We start from the raw sequence: 24,610 nt of genomic DNA, 5'->3' as shown, positions 1-24,610 counted from the left end.
GAAAATGTAAGCCAGAAAATGCCAATCTGAGAAGGTCAATCAGGAAACACCAATCTGACAGCCCGGGAATGACAGGATTCCTCCGTGGGGGCCAAACCAGGGATGTCCTGTGGGCCTGGCCCATCCATGGAGCCATGGCCGAACCTTCCTCTCCCTCCCTCTGGAATTCCTCCCCCTCTCCAAACACAGAGCTGCTGGAATTTTACCCTCATCGCTGCGGGGCTGCTGGGGGAACATGTAGTTGGTGAGCACTCGCTGCTTGGTCTCGGGATGCGCCTCCGTCTGCAGCGGGATCAGAGCCTTGGACTGCAGGGAATGGGAAAACACATCCGTAAACTCGGGGGACTGGGCAGGATCCGGCTTCCCGTGCCCAGGGAATGCGAGGCTGGCTGCAGCTCTGCAGGAAAACCAACTCCCCACGGGCTGCAAGGAGCGTGGGGCCTCCTCTGCCGCTCCTCACTCCTGCAGTGCCTGTCATTCCCAGCACAGGGAACATCAGGAATCCCACCTCGCTGCTCCAAGGGAGAAGGATCAGGGAACAAACCTGTCACCACACAGTTCAACACCTCTTGGGGTGTATTTTAAGCCAGGCTTAGCAAAGAGTTAATTATTGATGGGGAGTAAATTCCTGGGGGTTGTCAGTTCACCCGGGAGCAAGACACTGTGGAACTTCCACGGAGCATTCCCTGCGAGCTCCTGCTGTGTTTGACTTCAGCTGGGGATGTTTTATCACTGCTTTGCTCTAAGCTTGCTCCAGGAGTCACTGTCACAGTGCACAGAATGGAAATCAGTCCCTGCTCTGCCACAGGAAAGTCAAAATGCTGGAAAATGTTGTCTATTTAAAGGGCTGGGGGTGTTCTGTGCCTGGGCTGCACAGCCAGGCAATGTGAATTTTTTAATGGAAATCATAGGGGAAAAAAACCCCAAGAATCCTCATTTAACACATTAAAATTTAATCCTAATTTTCTATTACCCCCCCCTTTCAGTTTTCACATTTTTGGCTCCTCTCTAAAACTAAATGTACATTTCAGACTTATTTTAGGGCTCAGCTGCTGCTGGAACTGTTGCATTTCTCAGGGTTCCTGTTGCATAATTTGGTTTAAAATAGAATTCCAAAGAATATCTGCTGTAAACCAAAGCCTGGAACAAAGCCAGGCCCCCTCAGGTTGCAAAGGCTCAGAAATGAGTTTTCTCCCAGAGTCCTTGTGCATCTTTGACTTGTTTGAACCCTCCCTGACTGCCATGGAGTCCAAAATATGCAGGGATGGGAGAATGGATGGGAAAAGGGAAGAGGAAGGCAAGGATAAGGCAGCAGATGGAGCAAAGGGTTGGAACAGGGTAATAACAAGTTTGGGAACAAACATCTTGAGTTTCTACTTCCAAAATACTCCTGTGCTACTTTTGCCCTTTATTTACTACTTTGGGAAGGAGGCAGAAGCTGATCCTGGTAAAATAAATCCTGCAAAGGTGATTTTTCCCTGTTGAAAAATGATACCCAGCAGGATTTATGGCTGGATATGGAAATCCACAGCTGGGCTGGGAGCAAACCCTTCCAAAACTCCTCTGAATCTTGTATTGAGTGTCAGGGTTCATGGACAGGGGCTACAGCCCCTTCCTAAGGAAAATGGGAATATGGAAAGGCATTACCTGGTTGTCAGAAAGCCACAAGGCTGCCAGTTCCTTGAGTTTGGTAAAAGTGAAGGGCAAATTCTTCAGTCTGTAAGGGAGAATATTGGGACAAGGTGAATCCCTCATTTCCAAAACCATTTTTTTGAAGATTGGTGTGCAGCATGTTCATCTTGACCACACTGGAGTGGCTAACATTTCACTGCTTTTTTAAAATCAGTTTTACTAAAGTGCAATATTTTATCAACATTCCACTTATTACTATTATTATTATTATAATTGTTATCATTGTTATCATTGTTATCATTGTTATCATTGTTATTATTGTACTACAACATTTGATTAATATTCCACATTAAGAGTTCTCCTTGGAAAGTAGAACTGCTGACATCATACCCTTTGCTACCAAGGAGAGACTGATATTTTCCTTTGGCTATAATGGAATAAAATTGAACTTATGAGACAGAGAAAAGAAAAAATCTTGGTCCTGGGGAGGTTTAGAGGAACCTCAGTGTTGCTCACAGAGCTCCCTTTGTGGGACACTGGAAGTTTGGAACAGAAACACTCCGAGATGATGGAAAATTCATTTTTGTCGGAATGTCAGACCAAAGATTAAAATAATATAAATATTCATGGTGAACCTAAATGGAAAAATTAAATGGAGCAGGGAAAAAATTAGCATTTTAATGAGACATTTAAACACCATTTCCTAAAAGGGATCTGAGAGTGGGAATGGGGATGGATGGTGAGATATTTGTGGGATCTTCATTGATGTTTTTCCTGTAACTCCTTCTGAGCAGGGTGTTTTTACAGAGTCGTGGAACCCAGGACGGTTTGGGTTGGGAGAGACCTTAAATCCCATCCCATTCTAGTGTTCCATGGGCAGGGACACCTCCCACTACCCCAAGGCAACCTGTGTTGTCCCAAAACGCCTTGTTCTTCCCAGGGCTGGGATTCTCCTGCATCAACAGCTCGCCCTGAGGGCCTTGCTCTGCTGGAAGGGGATGTGGGGCTGTTCCAGGGAACTGGAAACAGGGCTGGGACTGGGAATGGGGCAGGGAGCAGCACATCCCCAGAGCCTGCACCCCCACCACGGGTAAGTGCCAAACTTTAAAGCTTAATCATCAAAATGTTTCCTTTGCTGTAAACCCTGACTGATTTTCCAGGAAAGCCACAATCCACAGGAAGAGTGTGGAGAAGCAAAACTGCCCGGGTTGTTTTTCCAGTGTTGGATTTCCACATGGAAAATGTTTCCTTGAGAGAAACAAAAAAAAAAAAAAAAAAAAAAAAAAAAAAAAAAAAGGAGACATTTCCCCTGAAGCTCCTCAGGTGAATAAACCCAAACTCAACCCAAAGCAGCCCAGTTTTGGGATGACATTCCAAGGACTTCACAGCCATGGAGAAGTTACTGCCAGTGGCTGGAATGAGGGGTTTAGAAAAATTCCTGCCATCTTTAATCCCAGATCCTGTCTTTCACATCATTTGTGATGTTCTTAAGGGCTAAACACTTCCAGAGTAAGATATTACTGTGTAAAAAGAAGAATATTACCCATGGAACTACAGAAAAGCCAGGAAAATGGCACTGATACTGTTTATGATATCTGAAAAATACCAAATGTGGGAATTTGAGGGGTCTTTGTGGTCTTTGCTTTTACTGGGAGCCTCCTGACACACAGAATTGAAACTTTTTTTTCTTGATAATAATAGTTTTTCTCACATTTCTGTAAAATAACCCACTGGGATTTTCACAGGTATCAAATTCTGGGGTTGTTGTGCCCTAAGATTCAGGCTCAGGGTGTGGGAAGAGTTTCCCCTGATGATTAACTGGAGCACAAACACCTGGGAAATATCCCTGGATCCATCAATCCACACTTTGGTGACATTCAGAGAGAATTTTCCAAACAAAGACCCAAGCAGGACAAATCCAGTGCTGGAAGTGAACGACCCCAAGTGGGGTCACCAGACAAAGCCCCGAGAGTTGTCCTTTGTGCCAGTTCTCCAAGGGGAAATCCACACAAAGGGGGGTGTGAGGGTTTGGAAGATCAGGATCCGTGGGAAGCAGCCCCACACCGTGCTCCAAACCACGGTGGGGATCCAGGAGCAGTTCCCTGCTTGGGAAGGGGCCGTGGGGTGCAGTGAAATCCTAATTCCTGAGCAGGAGAAGGGAGGGACACAGGGAGCAGAATGTGTGGGGATGGGTGGGGAGGTCTGAGGAGCTTTTTGGGATTCTGTGGGAGTGACAAGTTGTGACCCTGGATGCACAGACAGGAAGGGGATTCTCTCTCAGCCCTTTTAGGAACAGGAAAGGGGTTTCTCTCAGCCCCTTTAGGAACAGAAAGAGGGATTCTCTCAGCCCGTTTAGGAACAGAAAGGGGGATTCTCTCTCAGCCCTTTTAGGAACAGGAAAGGGGTTTCACTCTCAGCCTTTTTAGGAACAGAAAGAGGGATTCTCTCAGCCCTTTTAGGAACAAGAAGGGGGATTCTCTCTCAGCCCTTTTAGGAACAGAAAGAGGGATTCTCTCTCAGCCCTTTTAGGAACAAGAAGGGTGGGTTCTCTCTCAGCCCTTTAAGAACACGAAGGGGGAATTCACTCAGTCCTTTAAGAACAATCTGGAACTAAAAGAAAGGTCACTTACCAGTAACCGAGGCTCTGAGGGAGGTGTAGCCCAAATGAACTTTCTAACAATTCTACCTCTCAATCACAGGGCTCAGACCTGGAAGGACTCTGAGGAAAGAGGAGAAGCAGATGGGAGACAAGGTGTTTGTGGCTACCCATGGACAGGGACACCGGTTACTGGTAAGGAATTTGGGATTTCCAGACTCCCATGAGCGCCTGAGGCCACCCCTGGGAGAAATTCGGGATGAGCTGGAGCTCCCAGAGCTTCCACAGAGCTGCACCTGCACAAACACCTCAGCACAGCCACCTTGTGGCACTCCAGAGCTAGCGGGGGCAGGATGGATCCCATGGGAGCCAGAGCTCCCGGACTGACCGGAGCTGGGCCGCTCCAGCCCCAGGGAGACCCCACCTCATCCACGATCCAGGATCCAGGATCCAACCCCTGCTGGCTCTGCTGGGCAGAGCCAAGAGAATCCTGCATTCCCTCTGGAAAGGTTTGGAGCTGGGAAGATAAAGGGAGAGAGGACTCCCAGGTGTGGAGATGAGAAGGTTGGATACAGTTTTAGGGGCATGGCACAGGGAAGGAAAGCTGGAGTTGCCCTGGGTTGAGTGGAATTCCAACATGGATGTTTGAAGGAAGTCCTGAAATTCAAAGGGCTTCTGGCCAGGTAAGATCAGCAAGTCCCAACGTCCAGGGATGAGGAGAAGACACGGAACAGAGTGAAGGTCTGGAGTGGCTGAGCCCAGAGATCCAAAACGCACCAGAGAGGGGCTCAAACGCGGACTGCCCTGAGCAAAATGGAATCTGGGATTCCCATTGGCCCCAGTTCCAAAATGCACCAGAGAGGGGCTCAAACACTGATTCCCCTGAGCAAAATTCCTTCTCCCAAGGGCTGGGAGGGGCACCCAGGGAAAGAGCTCCTGGGATCTCCCTCCTCTGCCAGATCCAGGGAAGAGCAGAGGGCCAAAGCTGCTGTGGGAACATGGGAATGTTCCAGCAGGAAGTGGAGCCCTGGCTCTCTTTGGCTCTTCTTTGGCATGAACTCATCCAAAGGAACAGCAGGGATTGCCTGAATGGTGGTGAAGAAACTGAGACCACAGAAAAGTAAAAAAGTCACTGAAAATCCAACATAAGAAGGTGTCTGAACTTAATCCAGACTCTTCGGAGTAGAATGTGGGGACTTTTTAGTCTCATTAAGGTGGGAAGTTCCATGGCAGAAGAATTATCCCAACATCTCAGCAGGGCAACATTCGAACTCAGCCGGAGCTGAGAGCAACAAGAGAGGAACAGCTTGGAAAGGTTCACTTCCCAAACCACTCCAGAAGAGTACAGGAGACGATTCCACCAGGTTTAGAGACAATTCCACCGGGTTTAAGGGTTGAAGGTCTGGGATCTGGGTCCCCAGACACCACGGAGGGGGAGTGGGAAGGGCACAGCTGCCACGTCCCACCCCGTGAACAAACATCACATCCCACCCCAAGGAACAGCACATCCCACCCCACATCACTGGGATACTGGTCCCACAATCCCACCCCCCCCCCAGTGGAAATCCCAATCCTCTCACAGCTGGGAAGAAAGGAGGAGGGGCAGGGAGCTGGAATTTTGCTGGAATCCAGGAAGGCTGGGAAGCCCTGCCTGCCCCTACCCCTGAGCTGCCTCCCCCTGTCCCACCCCAGCATCCCAGTCTGTCCCTGCACACTCGGATGGCTCTGGAATCAGCAGCTGACCTGGCTGGAAAATCACTGGGGAAAAAATGGGGAAAAAACCCCAAATGCCCCCCAACAGTTTCCTGCTTCCTCAGCTCAAACTCCTGGCACAATTCCAGGCTGGCAAAGGGGGCAGTGACCCTGCTCAGGGTGGTTTAACATGCCAGGGAAGGCTCCCTGCATTCCTGAACTCCCAGGACATCCTGGATCAGCACTGTCCTCTGCCCCCCCACTCCTGAGCCCTCCTGTGTGTCTCCACAGGGCAGAGAAGGGACCAGCCTTGGGAATATCCACCTGGAAATCCACTGGATTTGGGACAGGCCCACACAGGATGGAATTTATGCCACACGATTGCAACGCAGAATGGAACTGAATTAAGGAATTTCAAAGAGTATTCCAGGGGGTTTTCCATGGCTTTCCATAATTTATCATTTATGTCCAACCTGAATCTCAGCGATGAAACTGCTGCCACAGGGCTGGAAAGCCCTTCCCTAATTTTTCCTGAGTGTGGTTGGAAATTCCTGGAGAGAAAATGGAATTCACCCCCTGCATCTTGCACTGCCCGGCAGACCTGTGGTCCTACTGCAAATTCCCACATTCCTGGCACATCCACACGGACCAATCCCAGGGGAATTCAGTCTTTCCACGTGCCTGTGGCAGCACAGGACAGGGATCAAGAAAGGCTCATTTTAAGCATTTGTTTCTTATCTAAGCACAGGCCTGTGCAAAAGGACAGAGGAATCTGGGGTTTGACCAAAAAAAAAAAAAAAAAAAAGGAAGGAAATGAAAAATGTTCCTTGGATTTCAGTGGATGCAGGACAACAAATTCCTGTTTCCTGATTCCCTGGGTATCAGCTTTTTAATCATTAAATATTGCAAAGCTACAGACAATGCGAAAGCCAAATATCTCAGTTTTTGGATGGAAACAGCAGGAGATGAAAGAAGGAAATGGGGTTTAAGCTATTAAAACACACCAAGGTCCAGATTTTGGCCTTACTCAGTTTTCCTGAAGTTTTCCTTTGGATGTCAAAGGAACTGAGACCAAACCATAAAGATGAAAAAACAATCAAGATTCTTTCCTTACAGTTTAAATGAACTAAATGATAATTATATTATTTTTAAACTAGAATTCTAAAGATAATTTTTTATTTTAAAGTATATTTTAGAGAAATGTATCTTTACAAAGACCTCAAAGGAAAAGCTTAAATTTAAAAAAATGAATTCTTAAATTGGCTAAAAAAAAAAAGAAAATGCTGTGAACTGTACCTGTTATCACTCAGATTTAACACCCTCAGCTTCTGCATCTGGCCAATCTCATCAGGAAGAAATTCCAGTTTGTTGGAGCGCAGGGACATCACAGTCACGTTCTTACAGCTCCCAATCTGTGGGAATGCAAAACCCAAAATGATGGAATCCCAAGTTTGGGAGTGTTTATTGTCACTTTTCATGTCAGGAGGTGCTAAAGTGGGTTTTACTGAAAGGCACAAAAGGCAGAAAATCCAGGAGTCAATCAGAAAATGACATTTTTCTGTTGGCAGCAACCTCAGGGAATGCCTGGGGTTCCTCCCGCTGCTCCTCACCGGGATATTCCCAGCTTTCCATGGATTTACTGCTCCCTTTTTTACCACTGAGCACAGCAGGAATATTTGCTCTTGCACATCAAGACAATGCAATTGCACAAGGAGCTGCCTGAGCACATAACGTGTCTGTAGGGGCGGGGATGGAATCCTGGCTCCCACAGCCTGGGATTTATCCATGGAATCCCCTGCTCACCTCTCTGGGCAGCTCCGGCAGGAAGTTCTCGTCCACGGCCAGGGTGCGCAGGTTGTGCAGGTACCCGATGGTGGAGGGCAGCGACTCCAGCTCGTTGCAGCTGCAGTCGAATTCCTCCAGCAAGGACAAGCTGGAACGGGAAACCCTCGTTAGGGACTGGATCATCCCATGAACAACCCCAAACCTCTGCGGGCTCCAAAGCCTCACCAGCTCCAGGCGTCACCCTGAGAGGGAACATCCAGGGCAGAGCTGCTGTGGTTCCTCATGGATCCCTGGAAGTGTCCCAGGCCAGGCTGGATGGGATTGGAGCAGCCTGGGAGAGTGGGAGGTGGCCCTGCCCACTGGATGGGCTTTGAGGTCCCTCCCAACCCAAATCATTCAATGATTTCCACGATTTCCCTGGCAGAAGTCTGTAAGAACAGGATTTTTGGAACCCACTTGAAGGCCACTCGGTTTGCCCACGTTATCACTCAGATTTTCTGGGATATTGAGGATATTTAAGAACATGAGGAAGAATTCCAAGCAACTCATTTGGAACCAAGAATGTGACCTTTGGTAATCCAAGTAACACTTCCCAACGGGAATATATGGATGTAAAACCCGTTATAGAGCGAGATATACAAATATATACATAGTACATATGGAGGCTATAGACATATTCCAAAATATTCTGAAGAAATATTTCCTGACTCTCTTCTAAAGTGAGACTGCAAATTAAAATTCTTCAAGGGAAAGTTGTGTGACCACCACAGGTGCCACCACCCAGCTCCTTGGCCCCCTTTGCTCCTCACACTCCACCTCTTACTCTCAAGTACTTTAATCAATAGCAAGGTCAAATGACAAGCAATTATTTCTTCCTAAAATTTCCCGTCTCCCTGTCCAGTGCCTTAGGGACTTGTCAGAGGATTCTCTGGTTTTTTTCTCCAATATTTTGGTGGATCTGATAAGAAGTGCAGCTCTGGCAACACCTCCCACAGACCTTGCTCTGTAGGATTCACAGGAGTCTCAGCTGCAGGGTTGGCCCCTCACTCTGTATCTAATTTGCCTTTATTCCAGTTTCTTAATTAAAAAGATCTTTCAGCCTTCAGATTTGACACCCCATGAAACCAGGGACTGCTGTTCCTCCCAGGGAATCCTCAGAACTCCCCTCAAATTGCTGCACTCCGGCAGGCAGGGAAGCCAAAGGGATCAGGGAGAGGGTTCCTTGGAACACATCCAAAGGCTCTGCCAGGTTCTGTTCCAGCTTTCCTTTAAACCAGGCTCTGCAGGCAGCACAACTCATTCCAGCCACACACAGAAGGATGTCAGGGAAGGCAGAGGCTCAGTTGTTTCCCTGCTTCACGGGAGCAGAGGGAAGCCCGGTGGGAATCCTGGTAAACTGCAGGATGAGCAATTCCCCCTTTCCCTGCTGATAACACACCCAGAAAGGAGATAAGCTTAATTGAGAGCTGCCACCTTCCCAATCCAGCAGGAGATCTGACACTCTGAGCCGCATCCATGGACCTTTCCCTGGCAGTGAAGGATGACTTTATCAGCCCGGAATTTTATTGGGAAGGTGATGCCTGGCACAGCCCTTCCCGGCTGTTTTCCTGCCCCCTGCCATCAGGAGATGGCACAATAGAAACACCAAAATCCCTGGGAAGCTGTATTTCCCCTCTGTAGCCCCTGTGGTGGAAGAGCTGCACTTCAGAAAGGGATTTTCTGTCCCTCACGGATCACGGATCGGGCACGAGGGGAAGCTGGCAGGAGCAGCCATCATCCTGACAGTGCTAATTCAGGTAAAATATCGTTCACCTGGCTGTGCTGCTGGGAGAAATTCCCATCTTTCCCGACAGGTTCAAGGCAAGGCAGACACAAATCAGCTGCTGGTCACTGGGGCACCCACTGGAACGGGGCAGTTCATGGCCCAAGGAAAATGAGGAATATTCTCAGAGAGATAAGCAGAGAGATTCATGGAGTAGGAAGAGTAATTCCAGCCCACCCAAGATCCAAGCTGCATTTCCTACAGCCACAGCACCCAGGGAATGGCCAAAGCAGCCCAAATCCCAGGGGTCACCTCCAGGCACTGTTCATCCAGCACCAGGCAGAAGGAAATTTGCAGACCAAAGAATCCCAGAATCCCAGACTGGTTTGGGTTGGGAGGGACCCTAAAACCCATCCAGTGCCATGGGCAGGGACACCTCCCACTATCCCAGGGTGCTCCAAGCCTTGGACACTTCCAGGGATGGGGCAGCCACAGCTTCACCTGTGCCCTTCCTGCCCTTTCCCTTCCAGTTCAAAGCCATTCCCCCTGGTTCCGTCACTCCAGATCCTGCTAAAACCTGGGAATACAAATCTGCTCCGGCCTTTGCAGCGCCTGGCACAGACTGGCCCCGTGCCCCAAACACCCCCGAGCTCCAAACACTGCCCCAGGCCCAGCTGTGGGTCCTGAATTCCCCTGGCACCTTCCCACCCACCCAGATCCCACAGGCAACATCCCCAGCCTTTGGCTCCGTCAGTGAATTAATGGGAATCCCTGATTTTGGGTGGAATGTTTGATTAAGCTGGGCCTATTGTGCACTCTCAGAGCTACCACGGGCTTGTCCTTTGAGCAGAAATCCCAAAAACGAGGGTTGAACTCCCCACCAGAGCATGGAGTCAGCACTGAAGTGCTCTCATGGAGAAATCCCAGAGGGAATGTTCCCTCCTGCACTCTGCCAATCCCTGTGTGACAGTAACGGGCTCTGGGGGGGTTCCACCACCGGGATTTAGGAGAAAGAGCCCCAGCAGGAATCCATCCAAAGGGATGAGTCAGAGAGCCAAGTTCATTCTGATGTGGGAGACTCTGCCCTCGTTAGAGGAGAGGGAATTTCTCACTGGAAAAGCACAGCCAGGGGCTCCACCACAGCGTGGAGATCGCAGGTGATCCCACCTGCTCTGCAGTTCCACCTCGGAGCTGTGGCTGGGCCTTTGGAAATGTAATTAAGGCTCCACAACAAACACTGAACAGATGTTGGGTTAAAAACGGGATTTCCCCTCAATTGGAGCAATTCAATAAATAAAAAAGTTTTAAAAGGTTTTAGAACTTGACTCCCAAAATTGCTGAAGCTGGATATGAAATCCATCTTTTTGCAGCATCCAGGAGAGCTTGGAGCCTTTGGAGCTTTCACTTGGAAGAGAATTTACTGCTCCACAGAGATTTGGGGAGCAAAGATTTGTCCTTCAGTGATTCCCATCACCAGCTTTTAATGCTCCCCATGAATGTCCCATAAACACCCCAAGGATGAGCCAGCTTGGGCTTTCAGTGGCTGCAGCTGAACAGGTCACAAATATGGATTATTTTTCCCAAATGGCACCACAACAGCTCAATTCTTATTGAGACAGGCCAGGGCCAGGGCTTGGAGCAGCCCGGGATAGTGGGAGGCGTCCCTGCCCTGGCAGGGGTGGAACGGGATCCTTTTTGAGGTCCTGGGGTGCCACCAAGCTGCAGACCCTCAGCAGAAGGAGGCAGAGCCGTGTGAGACCCGACACCAGAGGGCTGCAGAGCGTCCCGAATGCTTCCCGTGAGCCCAGCTCCTGGAATCCTTCTGGCTTTCCCACGGAGGTTTCTGACATATTTTAGGAGCCCTCCATCCCTGTGAGGCCACAGCCAGATCCTTCCCAGCTCCAAGCCCTGGCCCTTGCCATGGGAACACATGGATTTTCCCCCAAATACTTCTCCTTCTTCTACTTTTGCTGCTCTGCTCCCCCCAACTGATTCACACTGAAATCTTTGTTTCTCCTCTTGGAAAATTGGATATATTTTACCTTCTCACCCCTGGCACTGAGAAATCCCCAGGATTAAAAGTGGTGCTCCAAATTTAAGTGTCACAACCTGGGCGTTGGAAATGATTTCATAATTCAGTGTATTTGTTTTATTTTATATTTGAAAACCCACACTCCTTGAGCAGAAGAGAAAATGTATTTTAATTAAAAATTATAAACTTGGACTCACTTTCCAATGGCGTTGGGCAGGATTGTGAGCTGGTTGTCATCCACCTTCAGAGTTGTCAGTCTCTTCAACAATCCTGCAGGAGAAATTATGGATAAACAGCTCCCGTGGATATTTCCTGGGATCCCACAAGCAATGATTTGCAACCCCGAACAGCTCCACTCTGGATTTTAGGAAGTATTGTTCCAAATGGATATATTCCTGCTAAATGCCCTCTAAAAATCAATCTGGGCAGAAATCCATGGAACAAAACTCCTGGGATTGATGGGGAAACATAGAAGACCAAGATGGAAAATGGGAGGAGAAGACACCCAGTAAGAGTGTCAATAATTAGCATTGTTAACTAGCAATCCATGTTGGAATTGGAGTAAATTGATTTCAAATGGAGGAATTCTACAGTTCCATGTTCAAGGGGAAAGGGAAAAGCAAATATAAGGGATTGGGACTGAAAGGAAATATCCTGATGGACAGAGGGATGCGCCTAGAGCCACCTGGCTCCCAGAACTTCCATAGATCCCAAATAATCCAGAAATTCCAGGCGTGTAAAAAAAAAAAAAAAAAAAAAAAAAAAAGAAAAAGAAAAAAAAAAGAAAAGAAAAGAAAAGAAAAGTAATAGTTTGAATAACTTCCTTTTTGTTTCCTTTTTCCACTGTGAATGAGCAGCAGATTCCTGCCAGAGCTTCCCATTGTTCCCCTCATCACTCTCAGACTGATTTTTACATTTAAACCAAATCAGTTCTGTCCTTCTTGGCTTCTTTTCCTTAAAACAGCAAGCCAGGTGGATCAATTCCCTCTGACCATGGAATTCTGCTCCTAACTTAACAAAACAGGAGTGCCCAGACACCATTTTCTGCCCCCTTTGGCATTTAATGGCACTTCTTGCTCCACGGTTATAAAATCCCGGAGTCCCAAAAAATAATCCTAATAATTTAAAAAAATATATTAAAAAAAAAAAAAAAATTGAGAGGAATCCCCAAGCTTTCCTCACCTATGGAATCTGGCAGCTGCTGCAACATGTTGGAGGAGAGGAGGAGATCCTCCAGCCCCTCACAGCCCGAGATGTCCAGGTCGACCGTCTCTATCCTGTTTTTTGACACATCCAGGTACACGAGCTGTTTTAACTTCCCTATAGACTTAATAGCACGTGAGACAGAGTTACTTGAGCAGATAGAGCTGTTAATTAGAGCGTTAATTAGAGACAGACACACAAATCCAGCAGATTCGGAGTTATCTCAGCACCCTCTGGATCGTTGCTGTCCCCACGGCAGGGCCGGGGTGGGCTCGGCCTCAAAGGAGAAAAAGGAACCTCCCCCCCACCCTGGTTAATTAATGTGCTCCAAATTCATTAAATCTGCTGGAATTTGGCATTCCTGGGCCTGCAGCTATTTCTCCAGCTGGACACAGATCCAAGGGATATTCCCAATTCCCACCTCCCAGCAGGCAGGTGGAGCTTTTCTGTGTTGAACCATCCCATAACTTTTATAATCATTCATTCATTCATTCATTCATTCATTAATGACTCTGTGCACCCACCCAGGAAATGCAGGTGTTCCCCACCAGGCAATCACCAAACCACCCAATAATTCCACAAAATAAATGTCCATACCCCAGGTAGCACTTGCAAGGAATTATTGTCCATCCACAACTCCTTTAGATTCTGGATTTGTTCGAGAACCTCGGGCTGGGGAGAAGAACAAATGGGCAGCTAAATAAAGCAGTATTTCTTTAGTTAAATAAAAATCAGTATTTTCTTAACAAAAAAGCTTCCCTCTTCACTTCCCTTTGGTTTTTTACAGCCCCCCTCAGCCTTTCAGGTGCTCAAGGACAAGGAGAGAACATTCCCTTCGTGTAATTTAACCACTGCTGCTCTTCATGAAAACGTGTAACATTTCAGCAGCTTTTGCAGAAGGAATGAGTGGAAAGGACACATCCTTGGGAGATTTAATATCTGCAGCTGGCACACCCGGGAGTCAGGATGCACCAGGGATCATGGGCACTGATAAAACCTGGAGCTGCAAAATTAAACTTTCATCTGGTTCATTCTTTTCAGCACCTCAGGGTACCAGGGAGAGAGGCTGAAAAAGGCAAGTCCCCGAATCACTCCTCACTCCTTACAGCTGGGAAAATCCAGAACTACAAATCCAGGACAATATATATTCCCAGGTTTCCTCAGCAGTGTTTTCCTTTCCCATGAAACACTTTCCACAGCAAACCAAGACCTGGAATTTGCCTTTGCCCTCTCAAGTTGTAGAGATTTTTTTCAAAGCCTGGCAGAACCTGGCATTAAATATGCCATGAAATATTCCATGAAATAGTCCATTCCAAATCAGGTTCCAGCATTTGGAAGCAGTACAATTGCCCTGGAATGATTCCAACGCAGGCAGGAACAAATGGACCTTCAGACCATAAGAGAGACCTCGAGCTGGTCCGTGTGGTCTGGTTTGGAATGCTGCCACTCCCAGAAGAAATCTGATTTTCCACTTGCCCAGGAACTGTGGGAGGAGCTCCTGGTGTCTCATCAGGTAAGAACAAAGCTGATAAGGTGGAGAACTCATTCCTTGTTTTCCACATCTCCACATAATGAGTTCTATTAAAAACTATTGGTGAACATTTTAAAGATGATTTATTTTGCCTCTGTTAAATCCATTGAAATTCTGCTGTCCTTCAGTGATTAAAACCACTTCTAATTTCCAGGCTAAATTGATTAATGGTCATTTGCTACTATTTGTTCCTGCGCTGATTAATGTCTCTTTATCCCTCTGGAGTGTTCACGGGCTGAGGTCATTATGGATAATCATAATTTCCCCTCTCAACTTTAATTTGCTCTTAAATCCCTTTCATTAACAGACACCTTTCTCCAAGGCCCCTGTACAGAGCACACTTTGACGGGGAATTTCTTGGATTATAATTTCCCAGCATGATGGGATTTCCCGTTACTATGGAGCACCATGGAATATTCCACATGATGGCACTCCACGATCCAGATGAGATCTCGTGGATGGGTTGGTACTAAAGTGGCATGAAAACCTTGTTTGTGTCTGTCAGAAATGCTTTGGTTCGGGTCTGTTTGGGGAATATCTTCATTTTCCACTTAGGCTGCTACAATTGGAACAGAGTAGAATGGGAATAGGAACAGGACAGAAAAGGAATAGGAATGGGAATAAGAACAGGAACAGGAATGGGAATAGGAACAGGAATAGGAACGGGAACAAGAACAGGAATAGGAACAGGAACAGAAACAGGAATGGGAATGGGAACAGGAATAGGAACAGTAACAGGAATAGGAATAGGAACGGGAACGGGAACAGGAACAGGAATGGGAACAGGAACAGGAATAGGAACGGGAACAGGAACAGGAACAGGAACAGGAACAGGAATGGGAACAGAAACAAGAACAGGAACAGGAATGGGAATAGGAACAGGAATAAGAACAGGAACAGGAACAAGAACAGCTGGAAGGGTTTTACATTGACCACCCAGTCCAACTCCCTGTTCAATTCAGTCTGACCAAATCTTAAACGGTATTATTCAGGGAATTGTCCAAATGTTCCTTAATCTTCCTCTCCAAGAGCCTGTTCCATGGTCTGGAACCCTTTCCATACAGAAAAGCTTCCTGGGATGGAGTCTGAATGGAAGATTCACATGACTTTTTGATAAAATTACATTCTATTTGATCTTCTTTCCTTTTCCTTCTCTCCCCACCTTTACCTCTTCCCTCCCTGAATCCCTCCCAAAGCCTTGCTGCTGGCTGCAGACTCCTGAACCTCTGGAACCGGATGGAGAGAAGCCAAACTTAGCAAAGCTGGTCCTTGCTGGGACCAGCGTTCACCTGCTCCAGGCAGAGCTGCTGCTCCTCCTCTTCCCAGGGCCAGGTTTGACTCCCCAAAACCAGGGAGATGCCAAACCTTGGGATTCACTGCTCCTGCAGAGCCATGACAGGAGCTGCCTCTTCCCTTCCTTGATTACATCTTGGATACAGCTGCTATTTAGGGAGCCACAATTTGCATTCCAGGAACGCGCGCGTCTCCCAGGATTTGGGAATCTTGTTCCCAGCAGAGTGGATGAACGGAATTATTTCGTTTTGGCCATGGCAGCCCCGTGCCCGTGGCTCCATCTGGCTGCAGGAAGGGCATGGACTTTTCCAGGTCTGAGGGAAGGGCCACAACAGTCCCTGGACACCAAAGAAATGAAGCTCTCCCACACCACCGACTCATCTTCCTCCAATAAAAAGGAGATTTCTATGGAAACCCAGATCAGATTTTCAGGACCCATGAACACAGGACCTTCTAATCCTTTTTTCCTAGGTGTGAGTTTAACTAGTGCCACTTTTCCTAAGGCATTCCTGCAGATTCCCACTGTTCCTTGGCCTCTTGGCCCATTTGGCTCCAGTTCCTACATTTTTGGAGCAGCTGCCTGAAAAATGAGTCACCTTGGGAATTCTGGCCCTAACAGCAGGATGGGGCCACCCCTCTCCTCATCTATCACTTGTGGGATCACTCTGCTGCCATGGAAAAATACGGAATATTGTCCAATTCTTTTCAAACACCACAAACCCCAGCCACCCCCAGAAGAGACACTCTGAACTCGGGAAGGATTTAATTCCTACAATTAAAATTCCAAGCAGCACTTCTGAAAATTTTGTTCTGTTTATCCACGCTGAAGATTTTAATTAAAAATCTGAGTTAAAGCCTCTCTTTTCTCCTGCATGGAATAAACGAGCAGCCTGGAACAGGGTGGGAGTTACTCCATAAAACAGACATAAAGACTTTGCTACAGCTTTTTACCACCAGGTGACATTTCAGGGTTTGTTTGAAGTGGAATTATCTCAGTTTTAACTAAGGCTACAGGAACTATTCCCTTGTAGGGCTGTAATCTCTGATCCTGGTCTTCCAGGACTCCCCAGCAACAGCATCTTCTACCTTCTGTGCTGACAACAGAGAAAATTCCCAGAAGATTTAAATCTCAAGGAAATTAATTCTGATTTTGGGGATGAGTTAGGGACAGAAACTCCTTTGGGAGTCCCAAAGTTACCTCTTCTGGAATCACAGAAGCCCAGACTGGTTTGGGTTGGGAGGGACATTAAATCCCATCCCATTCCATCCCCTTCCACTGTCCCAGGCTGCTCCAAGCCCCGTCCAGCCTGGCCTTGGACACTTCCAGGGATCCAGGAGCAGCCACAGCTTGCTAATAAAAAGCAATTTCTAATCATTGGTGATAGCAGTCTCTATTATTTCCAAGATATAATGAACGACATTAAGAAATCAGCCCCTAACTGACACAATAATTCATCCTGAGATCCTCAATCCATCCCCCAGGGAGCATCCCAGGAGTAACAACCTGCTCAGAGGGGGAATGCTCAGCGACCTTGAGCTGAGGAGAAAATCCTGATGGGGATGAAGCACATTTGGTCACCAACATTCCCCTCAGCAGTACGAAACACCTTCCATGGGACAGGGAAATATGTCCCTTGCCCAAGGCCACGATCCAACAAAGCCTTTCCAGTAAAAGCATTAATGCCCCATGGACAGAGCATCCAAACCCCACAGGATTCCCATTAGAAACAGGAGCATTTCTTACCAGCTCAGAGAACTCATTATTGCCCAGATCGAGCCTCTCCAGCTGAGTCAGTTTGTGCATTGACCTGGAACAGATTAGGAAAGACTTAAAATGAGATTTTAACTTGCAAAATGTCAGATTTTGCTGGGATAAAAATAAAGCTGCATTGATATTGTTATGGCAAAAAAGAATTGCACCATTTTGATGCTGATGCAAATTTAAACAATCCTTGAGACATTAACTGAGGTTCTTGAACTCAAAAGCCAGCAACAGTTATTTTTATACAGAAACAAACAAATCTTGGTAGAGTTTTGCATCATACCTCAGGGAAAATGCCCCATGTTATATTAATAAGTGACTGAAATGAAATATAACAGAAACAGTGGCTTTTTGATAGAGATTTATGCATTTGTTGTGGTTTTTTAGAAACCACTAGAAAGCGTTTGGACTCTTGGGCCAGGTCCCCAGCGTGGCTGCCCCTGCCCTGAGGTTCAGCTTTAATCAAGTTCAAAGTCAATAAATCAATTTTTGCCTTTGTTTCCATGAGCAAAAACAGAGCAGGGTTTTATCCCAAGTGCAGAATTTCTCCTTAAGCCCTGACAGACCAAAGTGCTCCCAACACCACACTGGGTTTGGGGGGTGCAGTGAAAAAGAGAGGATAAAAATAATTAAGTCATTTAACATGAACGGCAACAGGCAGTTCAGAGGCCTCCTGAGGTAATCAGATCCTAATCAAAAAATTAGCACAGCCTTAATTGCTGTGATCTGAAATATCAACCATTTTATCTCTGCAATTTGTACCAGAGGTAAAACTGATTATTATTGAAATGCTGTGGCTGAAAACCAGAGCCCTGGTTCAGCATTTCAGTCACGGCCCAAGCAGGCTGTGCTCAGAGCACTGCTGCATTTTTACTGCCAGCAAATTCCACTTTTCCTTCGTTAAAATGGGGAAGTAAACCCCACAGGACCAGGAAATAAACTCAGAGGAACAGGGAAAGAAACCCCACAGAAATATGGAAATAACCCCCACAAAAACAGGGAAAAAAAACCCCACAAAAATATGGAAACAACCCCCACAAAAACAGGGAAAGAAACCCCACAGAATTAGGAAGCAAACTTCACTGAAATTGGAAAATAAACTCCATGGAAATAGGGAAATAAATCCCACAGGAACAGGGAAATAAACCCCACAAAACCAGGGAAATAAACCCCACAGAAACAGGGAAATAAACCCCACTGAAATAGATCACAACATACCATTATAGCTAATATTTTAATTATTATACACATTATATATTATCTGATATCTATTTTTCTATTTTAGGTATTTCTATTATAGACTTTCAATGATTGAATCTTGAAACTCTTCAGAGATAAAATACACTCAAATTGGTAAAACCTTTGTCTGTCATCCCAAATTCTTTTGAACACAACTTTGACAGCTTTTGTTGTTCTACTGTAAATTCAGCTTAAAATGCAACTTTTGACCATTATTTGTGCCATTTCTACAGTCAAATAAACAGTTCCAGAAACTAAAATTGATGTAGGGGCAGATTAGTTTCAGGGAGTTGGGGCTCCATCAAAAGAAGCTCTGCCAATGTTCCAGTGGAAAATGAGATTTTTCCATTAGCTGTTGATATTTTTATCTCTTTCGTGTAATGACTTATATTTCTCTCATGGAAAGCTTCATTCTGGTTTTTATGTGGGGTCATTGTATAGAGGTGGATCAGGAAAGGAGCAATTATGAGTAATGCTCAGTTAAATCTTCATTGCTTAAATGACGTAATGGCAGAGAATTAATGTGCTCACGGAAGTGGCAAATGAAGATTCCCCCCAAATCTTTATTGGGATCCCGTTTGGAGCTGTCCTTCCATTCATGAGTGCCTCCATTCAGGGGATTTTGGGCTGTGAGGGTGGAATTCCCATGAGGTTCAGAATCAGGTGACTTTATTTTTTAATGATTTTTAAACACGGGAATGTGATTTTTAAAAGACTACAAAGGCATGGAAACCAGCAGAGAAACTATGGAATCCTTGGTGAAAAATGAACATTTTAAACCATCCCCGCTCCATAAATTACAACTCACATGATACAATCCAGGGGTATTAATTACAATTCCTGCTAATCACATTAATGGCTTAATTTAACTTCTCATGGTCTTGTAGGTTTGACTTTGCTGCCTTATTTAGAAGCCATTTATCTAAAAATTGTAAATAATTCAAATAACCAGGAAAATCCTCTGCTTTAGGCCACAGAGAAAATACCTCCAATAATAACATCATGGAATTGTTAAGGTTGGAAAAACCCTCTGAGATCATCGAGTCCAACCATGGTCACCACTGATCCATGTCCCCAAATGCCACATCCAAAGGTTTTTTGATCACTTCCAGGGATGGAGACTCCACCAAGTCATGAAATTAATATCAAATTATAATATCAAATGAATTGGGTTATTTAACAGTACTTGGGATCTCTGTCTCCACCGCCTCGAGGAGAAGCAGCCCAAGTTTCCCATAATAAAAACTGACTAAAAATAACCAAAGTTTCATCAGGATATGCAAGACATTATTCTTATAAACCTTTATGTTTATATATTATTCAAACCCCCAAAGAATTCCTCACACTTTCTGCTCTTCTGTACTAATTCTGCATGGAATGAACAAACAGAGAGTAAAGAGAGACTGAAAATGCACTTTTAGCCCTGCTTTCCCATTTATTTTGCCAGAGAACAGGAGAAGATCTAATTTAAGGTGCTGAATAATTCCCAGGGATGAACCAGGTTCGATGGGAATTAAGGAATATCTGACAACCCAAAGTTGACTCCGTCAGCTGAACCCAAAAACAGGAGAAAAGGAATTTTAGTTCCTCATTTCAGAGTCCTTTTGATTCCTCCTCCTGCTGCAGCGTGGTCTGGGGGCAGCAGGGATCAAACCCAGCATCACTTCCAAAGGAAAGCCAGAGAAATAAATTTGGGCTGGGATGGATCTGAGACCAAAAGTGCCAGGGCTCAATAGCAACCTGCATTTTCCTTGAGAAGTGGTTGGGAATGGGCAGGAACACCTGGAAAATTTCGGGTCACTCCTGAAACATCCCTCTGGAATTATGGGCAGGAGGATCCAGGAGGATCCAGGAGCAATCACCAATCCGGTTTTCCATGTGCAGGAATAAAAGCAGTTGAGGGCCATAAAATTTTGCAGAATTATCTTTATTTTCCTGCTGACACAAAGTTCCAGAGGGCAGGGAATTTTTCCAGGCTCATGGAAAAGGCAGCACGAGGTCCCGCAGTGGTTTGGGGCTCTCTGCTTCCCGACTTTAGGGAATTCTGGTGGATGCACTGCAGGAACACAGCTCCCAGGATGGCCCTGGGAGGGATGAGCTGGAATTCCCAGCCCAGAGCAGCTGCAGGAACTCTTTGGTGTGGCTTAAGATGGTGACAGGGCAAAATGTCATTCCAAGGGTTTGGCTGGAAACCATCCACAATCCAGCACCTTACTCAGGGAGAGGAAAAACCTACTAAACGAGAGAAAAGCCCTATTAAATGAGAGAAAAAACCCACTAGATGAGAGGTAAATGAAAGAAAAATCCTATTAAGGGAAAAAACCTACTAAACGAGAGAAAAATCCTGTTGAGAGAAAACCCTACTAAAGGAGAAGAAAAACCTACTAAATGAGAGAAAAATCCTACTAAATGAGAGAAAAATCCTACTAAATGGGAAGGAAGAGAAAGAAAATGATTGAGAACTACTACATGTGAACCTACTGAGAGAAATCTACGAAGTGAGGACTTACTAAATGAGAAAAAAACCTAGTAAATGAGAGAAATGACCTACTGAGAACCTACTAAATGAGAGAAAACCTACTGAGAACCTAGTAAATGAGAGAAAAATCCTACTAAATAAGAACCTACTAAATGAGAACCCACCGAGCGAAAGAACCTACTGAGACCCTACAAAATTAGAGAAACAACCTAATAAATAAGGGAAAAAACCTCCTAAGTGAGAACCTACTAAGTGAGGGATAGAACCTACTAAATGAGTGAAGAAAACTCCTAAATGAGAGGGAAATCCTATTATTAAATGAGAGAAAAAACCCTCCAAGTGAGAACCCACTGAATGAGATAAAGAACCTATTAAATGAGGACCTACGCAGTGAGGACCTCCTAAGTGAGAACCGACTGAGAACCTACTAAATGAGAGAAAAAAATCCCTAAATGAGAAAAAAAACCCCTAAATGAGAACCTACTCCGTGAGAACCTGCAGGATTCCAGAGCCCCCATCCCAGGGCGCCAGGCCGAGCCAATCCCACTCTCCCACGGGGCAGGGACACGAAGCACCCGGGTACAGGAGGAGCTGGGAGTTCCCTGCAAGCTGTGAAAACCAGAAGTGATCCCATAGGTGAAACCCCATCCCGCTGCCCACAGCACTCCAGCGGCTCCCTGCTGGAATTGCGTGAGGGTGCTTGGATTCTGCAGGGCTGGGATTAACCCAGGATAACGGGAACGGCCCTGGGAGCCACTTCCCTGTGCCATGAACTGGGACAGCAGAGCAGGGGTGGAGTGTGACCAAATCCAATCCCATTAGCAGAGGGAATTCCAGCGTGTTCAGCTCCGGGTTCTGGGAGGAGCCCAGGATTTTGGGATAATGAGGAACAAAAGGAGCGTGAGGTTGGGTGATTCTCCACGGCTGTAAACGTTCTCCCCTCCCAGCACTTGGGGCCAGCAAGCTTTCCTCTGAAATTCAGCACTCCTAAGGAGACCATGGGATCCCAGAATTCCGTGGAAAAGACCTTGAAGCTCATCTGGTCTATGGAAGGTGGCCCTGCCCGTGGAACTGGATGGGATTTAAGGTCCCTCCCAACCCAAGCCAGTCTGGAATTCTGGGATTCTATGAAGAACAATTAAGGCAATTTTCCAGACAGCTTTACACCCCTTAAAAATAGGAAAAGCCTTTTTTCCTAAAGCAAAACAATGGAATACATTTTCCAGCCTCTTCCCTGAGCAGCAAATGGATTCAGCTTAAAAAACCCTGAAGGGAAACCTCGTAGTAGCAGTTGCTGATTCAAATATTGCCAATATTTTAATAACGTGCTGCCAGAGTAGTAAAGCTGGGGGGGAGTGCGAGTTCCCAAAGTCAGCCAGAGCTGCTATTTGAGGAAAACAGGTCACCAGGAACCCTGGAAATGTTTATAAACCCAAAGTGTGGCAAACACTTCCCGTCTTTATCAGAAACTCGGGAGAAAGTGGAGCAGCATCTCAAAAAATAGCAGGAGAAAGTGAAGCTTCTCCCTAAATTCAGCCGCCCCCCGGACAGATTCTCAGCTGATTTAAATTGTCTCTTCCACTGACTTCAACACACTTCAAAAAAAAAAAACCCTGTGATTTTTGCCAGGCAACTTCCTAAAGTGGGATTTGGGAAGTGCTGAGGATGCGAGGAACGTGCATTTCACGGTACCGACACTTGTAAGGCTCAGGGAAGCTTGGGACCACTCAATGATCAGGTTCCTGGAAGTAAAAACCACTTTTATCCAGCAAATTCCCATCAGAAGGGAGGTAAAGGATTGGGACATTTGTAATCTCGGAATGTCTTCCTGGAATTTCTGGATTATTCACTTCATTTCTCCCTTTGGAGCAAAGTCTTGGCTACAGAAGGGCACAAAAATTGTGATTCCACAGGGTTAGAAACTACAAATTTGCAAATCTGACCTCTGTAAAGCAGCCACTGCTATTGATAATAGGAAGAATCTGGGCTAATTCACTTGATTTTGTTTTAAAAACAAAACAAAACAAAAATCTGATTTTCACACAGTTTTTATGACGCTGCTTAAAAACCTTAATGTGTTTAATCTCCTTATACACAGCCCCAGCCCTTTAAAAACGCCAGCATAAATAGGAGCTGCAAATCATCCCAAGAAATCTGAATTTTAGCAAGAACAGGAAAACTTCCCCACTCTGCCTTGTTCCCATATGGTTTTTCCCTCGATTTTGGGTAGTTATGGATACCTGGCACATTCACTGCTGCAGATCCACAATGGGGTTAATTCAAATTAAAGCTTTGGGTCTACCTCTAAATTTGGGGGGAGAGAGAGAAATGGAAAGAAGTGGGAAGGCCTGGGGGGAAAAAAAAATGGAATGAATGTCAGAGAAAAACGTCATTTTTTTCACATGGTCTGTACAGAAAAAATTCAAAGCACACTTGGAATTCAGAGAAAGTTCCATTTTATGGAAATTCCTAAGAGGAAATTCTTGTGGGTGAAAAATGTGGATTTTTCCCCCCAAGCTTTTTTCCCAATAGATAATTGGGAAGCCAAACCAGATATTTTCAATGACATCTGCACCAAAATCTGGTTTTCACCCCTTCATTCATTACCCAGAAGGAGAAGCTTAATTGAGGAAGATCCTTCTTGTGGCCATTTCTCCTTCCAATATTTTTAATGGAAAATTTTAACTGGGCTGACCTTGTGTGCTTTTCAATTATGAGAAGAAAACTTATCCAATTTTCCCTTCATCGAGGAAAATATTGGAGCATCGATAGGAAAATATTCTCCAAAATAGGAAAATTTATTTTTTATGGGCTTGAGTGCACAGAAATCCTTTTGTACCTTAAATTGTGGCAATTAAACCCCAGAAATTCAGCCCAGCTCGAGGGTTTTGGAGAAAAAGCCAAAGCAGAAAATTCCTAAATTTGATCACCTACAAGAGGTAAAGCCAAACAATGATTTTCCAAGGAAAATCTGAATTTTGACAGCAAACAGAACGAGCAGGAATTCCCAGGGATAAAATCAACCCTCTATTTTCAGTGGTTATGCTTTGGTACAGTCGGAGCCTAAAATGTGCAATCAGGAATTCAGAACACTGGCTTCGATTCGAAGGCTGAAAAGTGATCAAGATAAAATGGGTGATTTTAACAAAAGGAAAATAAAACCCCATCCCCCCCACCATCATCAATTCTCATCATCTCGCCCATGAAGTCCTTTCATTCCTGACTCCAGCCAGGAGCCAAAGGACAGGGATGAAGTATTGTGGAAGGTTGCACCAAACCAACTGCGAAGAGAGGGCTGGAAAATCCGATTATTTCAGGAATTTCAGCTTGGAAGCCCCAAAGGACAGAGCAAGCCAAACAAAGAGGAGATGGGAGCGCTGAGCCGCGCCAGGACTCACTCACAGGCCTTTAGGTGATCTGTGGCAGAATGTGCCATTTCTGGCTGATCTCAGCCCATTTCCCCAGGCCCCAGTTTCCCCAGTCCCCAGTTTCCCCAGTCCCCAGTTTCCCCAGTGCGCACACGAACACTGGAGTGTCTCCCCTCGGTTCTCCTTTTTTCACAGAAATACCATTACTTTCAGGCCCTCCCACACCGTCGCTGTGC

At 45.9% G+C, this 24,610-nt stretch overlaps 1 protein-coding gene across 6 annotated transcripts in view; it reads right to left on the bottom strand.

Moving 5' to 3' along the window:
• The window catches only part of LRRC7 (leucine rich repeat containing 7), a 102,150-nt gene that overhangs the window by 20,750 nt on the left and 56,790 nt on the right, over positions 1-24,610 (bottom strand). For 5 of the 6 annotated variants that reach the window (XM_039555870.1, XM_039555874.1, XM_039555872.1 and 2 more), the window contains 8 exons: positions 17,271-17,334; positions 13,300-13,374; positions 12,682-12,826; positions 11,697-11,769; positions 7,724-7,853; positions 7,217-7,332; positions 1,648-1,717; positions 207-306 (listed from right to left, as the gene is read on the bottom strand). In XM_039555870.1, the coding sequence (XP_039411804.1) occupies positions 207-306; positions 1,648-1,717; positions 7,217-7,332; positions 7,724-7,853; positions 11,697-11,769; positions 12,682-12,826; positions 13,300-13,374; positions 17,271-17,334 (773 nt within the window). Of the gene's footprint in view, positions 1-206; positions 307-1,647; positions 1,718-7,216; positions 7,333-7,723; positions 7,854-11,696; positions 11,770-12,681; positions 12,827-13,299; positions 13,375-17,270; positions 17,335-24,610 lie in introns of those variants that run through there. The other variant, XM_039555873.1, reaches the window with a different exon arrangement.

Source organism: Corvus cornix, chromosome 8, assembly GCF_000738735.6.
Source record: "Corvus cornix cornix isolate S_Up_H32 chromosome 8, ASM73873v5, whole genome shotgun sequence".
In the NCBI taxonomy this organism is placed as follows: domain Eukaryota; kingdom Metazoa; phylum Chordata; class Aves; order Passeriformes; family Corvidae; genus Corvus; species Corvus cornix.
The sequence above is the reverse complement of the archived record's forward strand: the minus strand, read 5'-3'. Positions and strand labels throughout refer to the sequence as shown.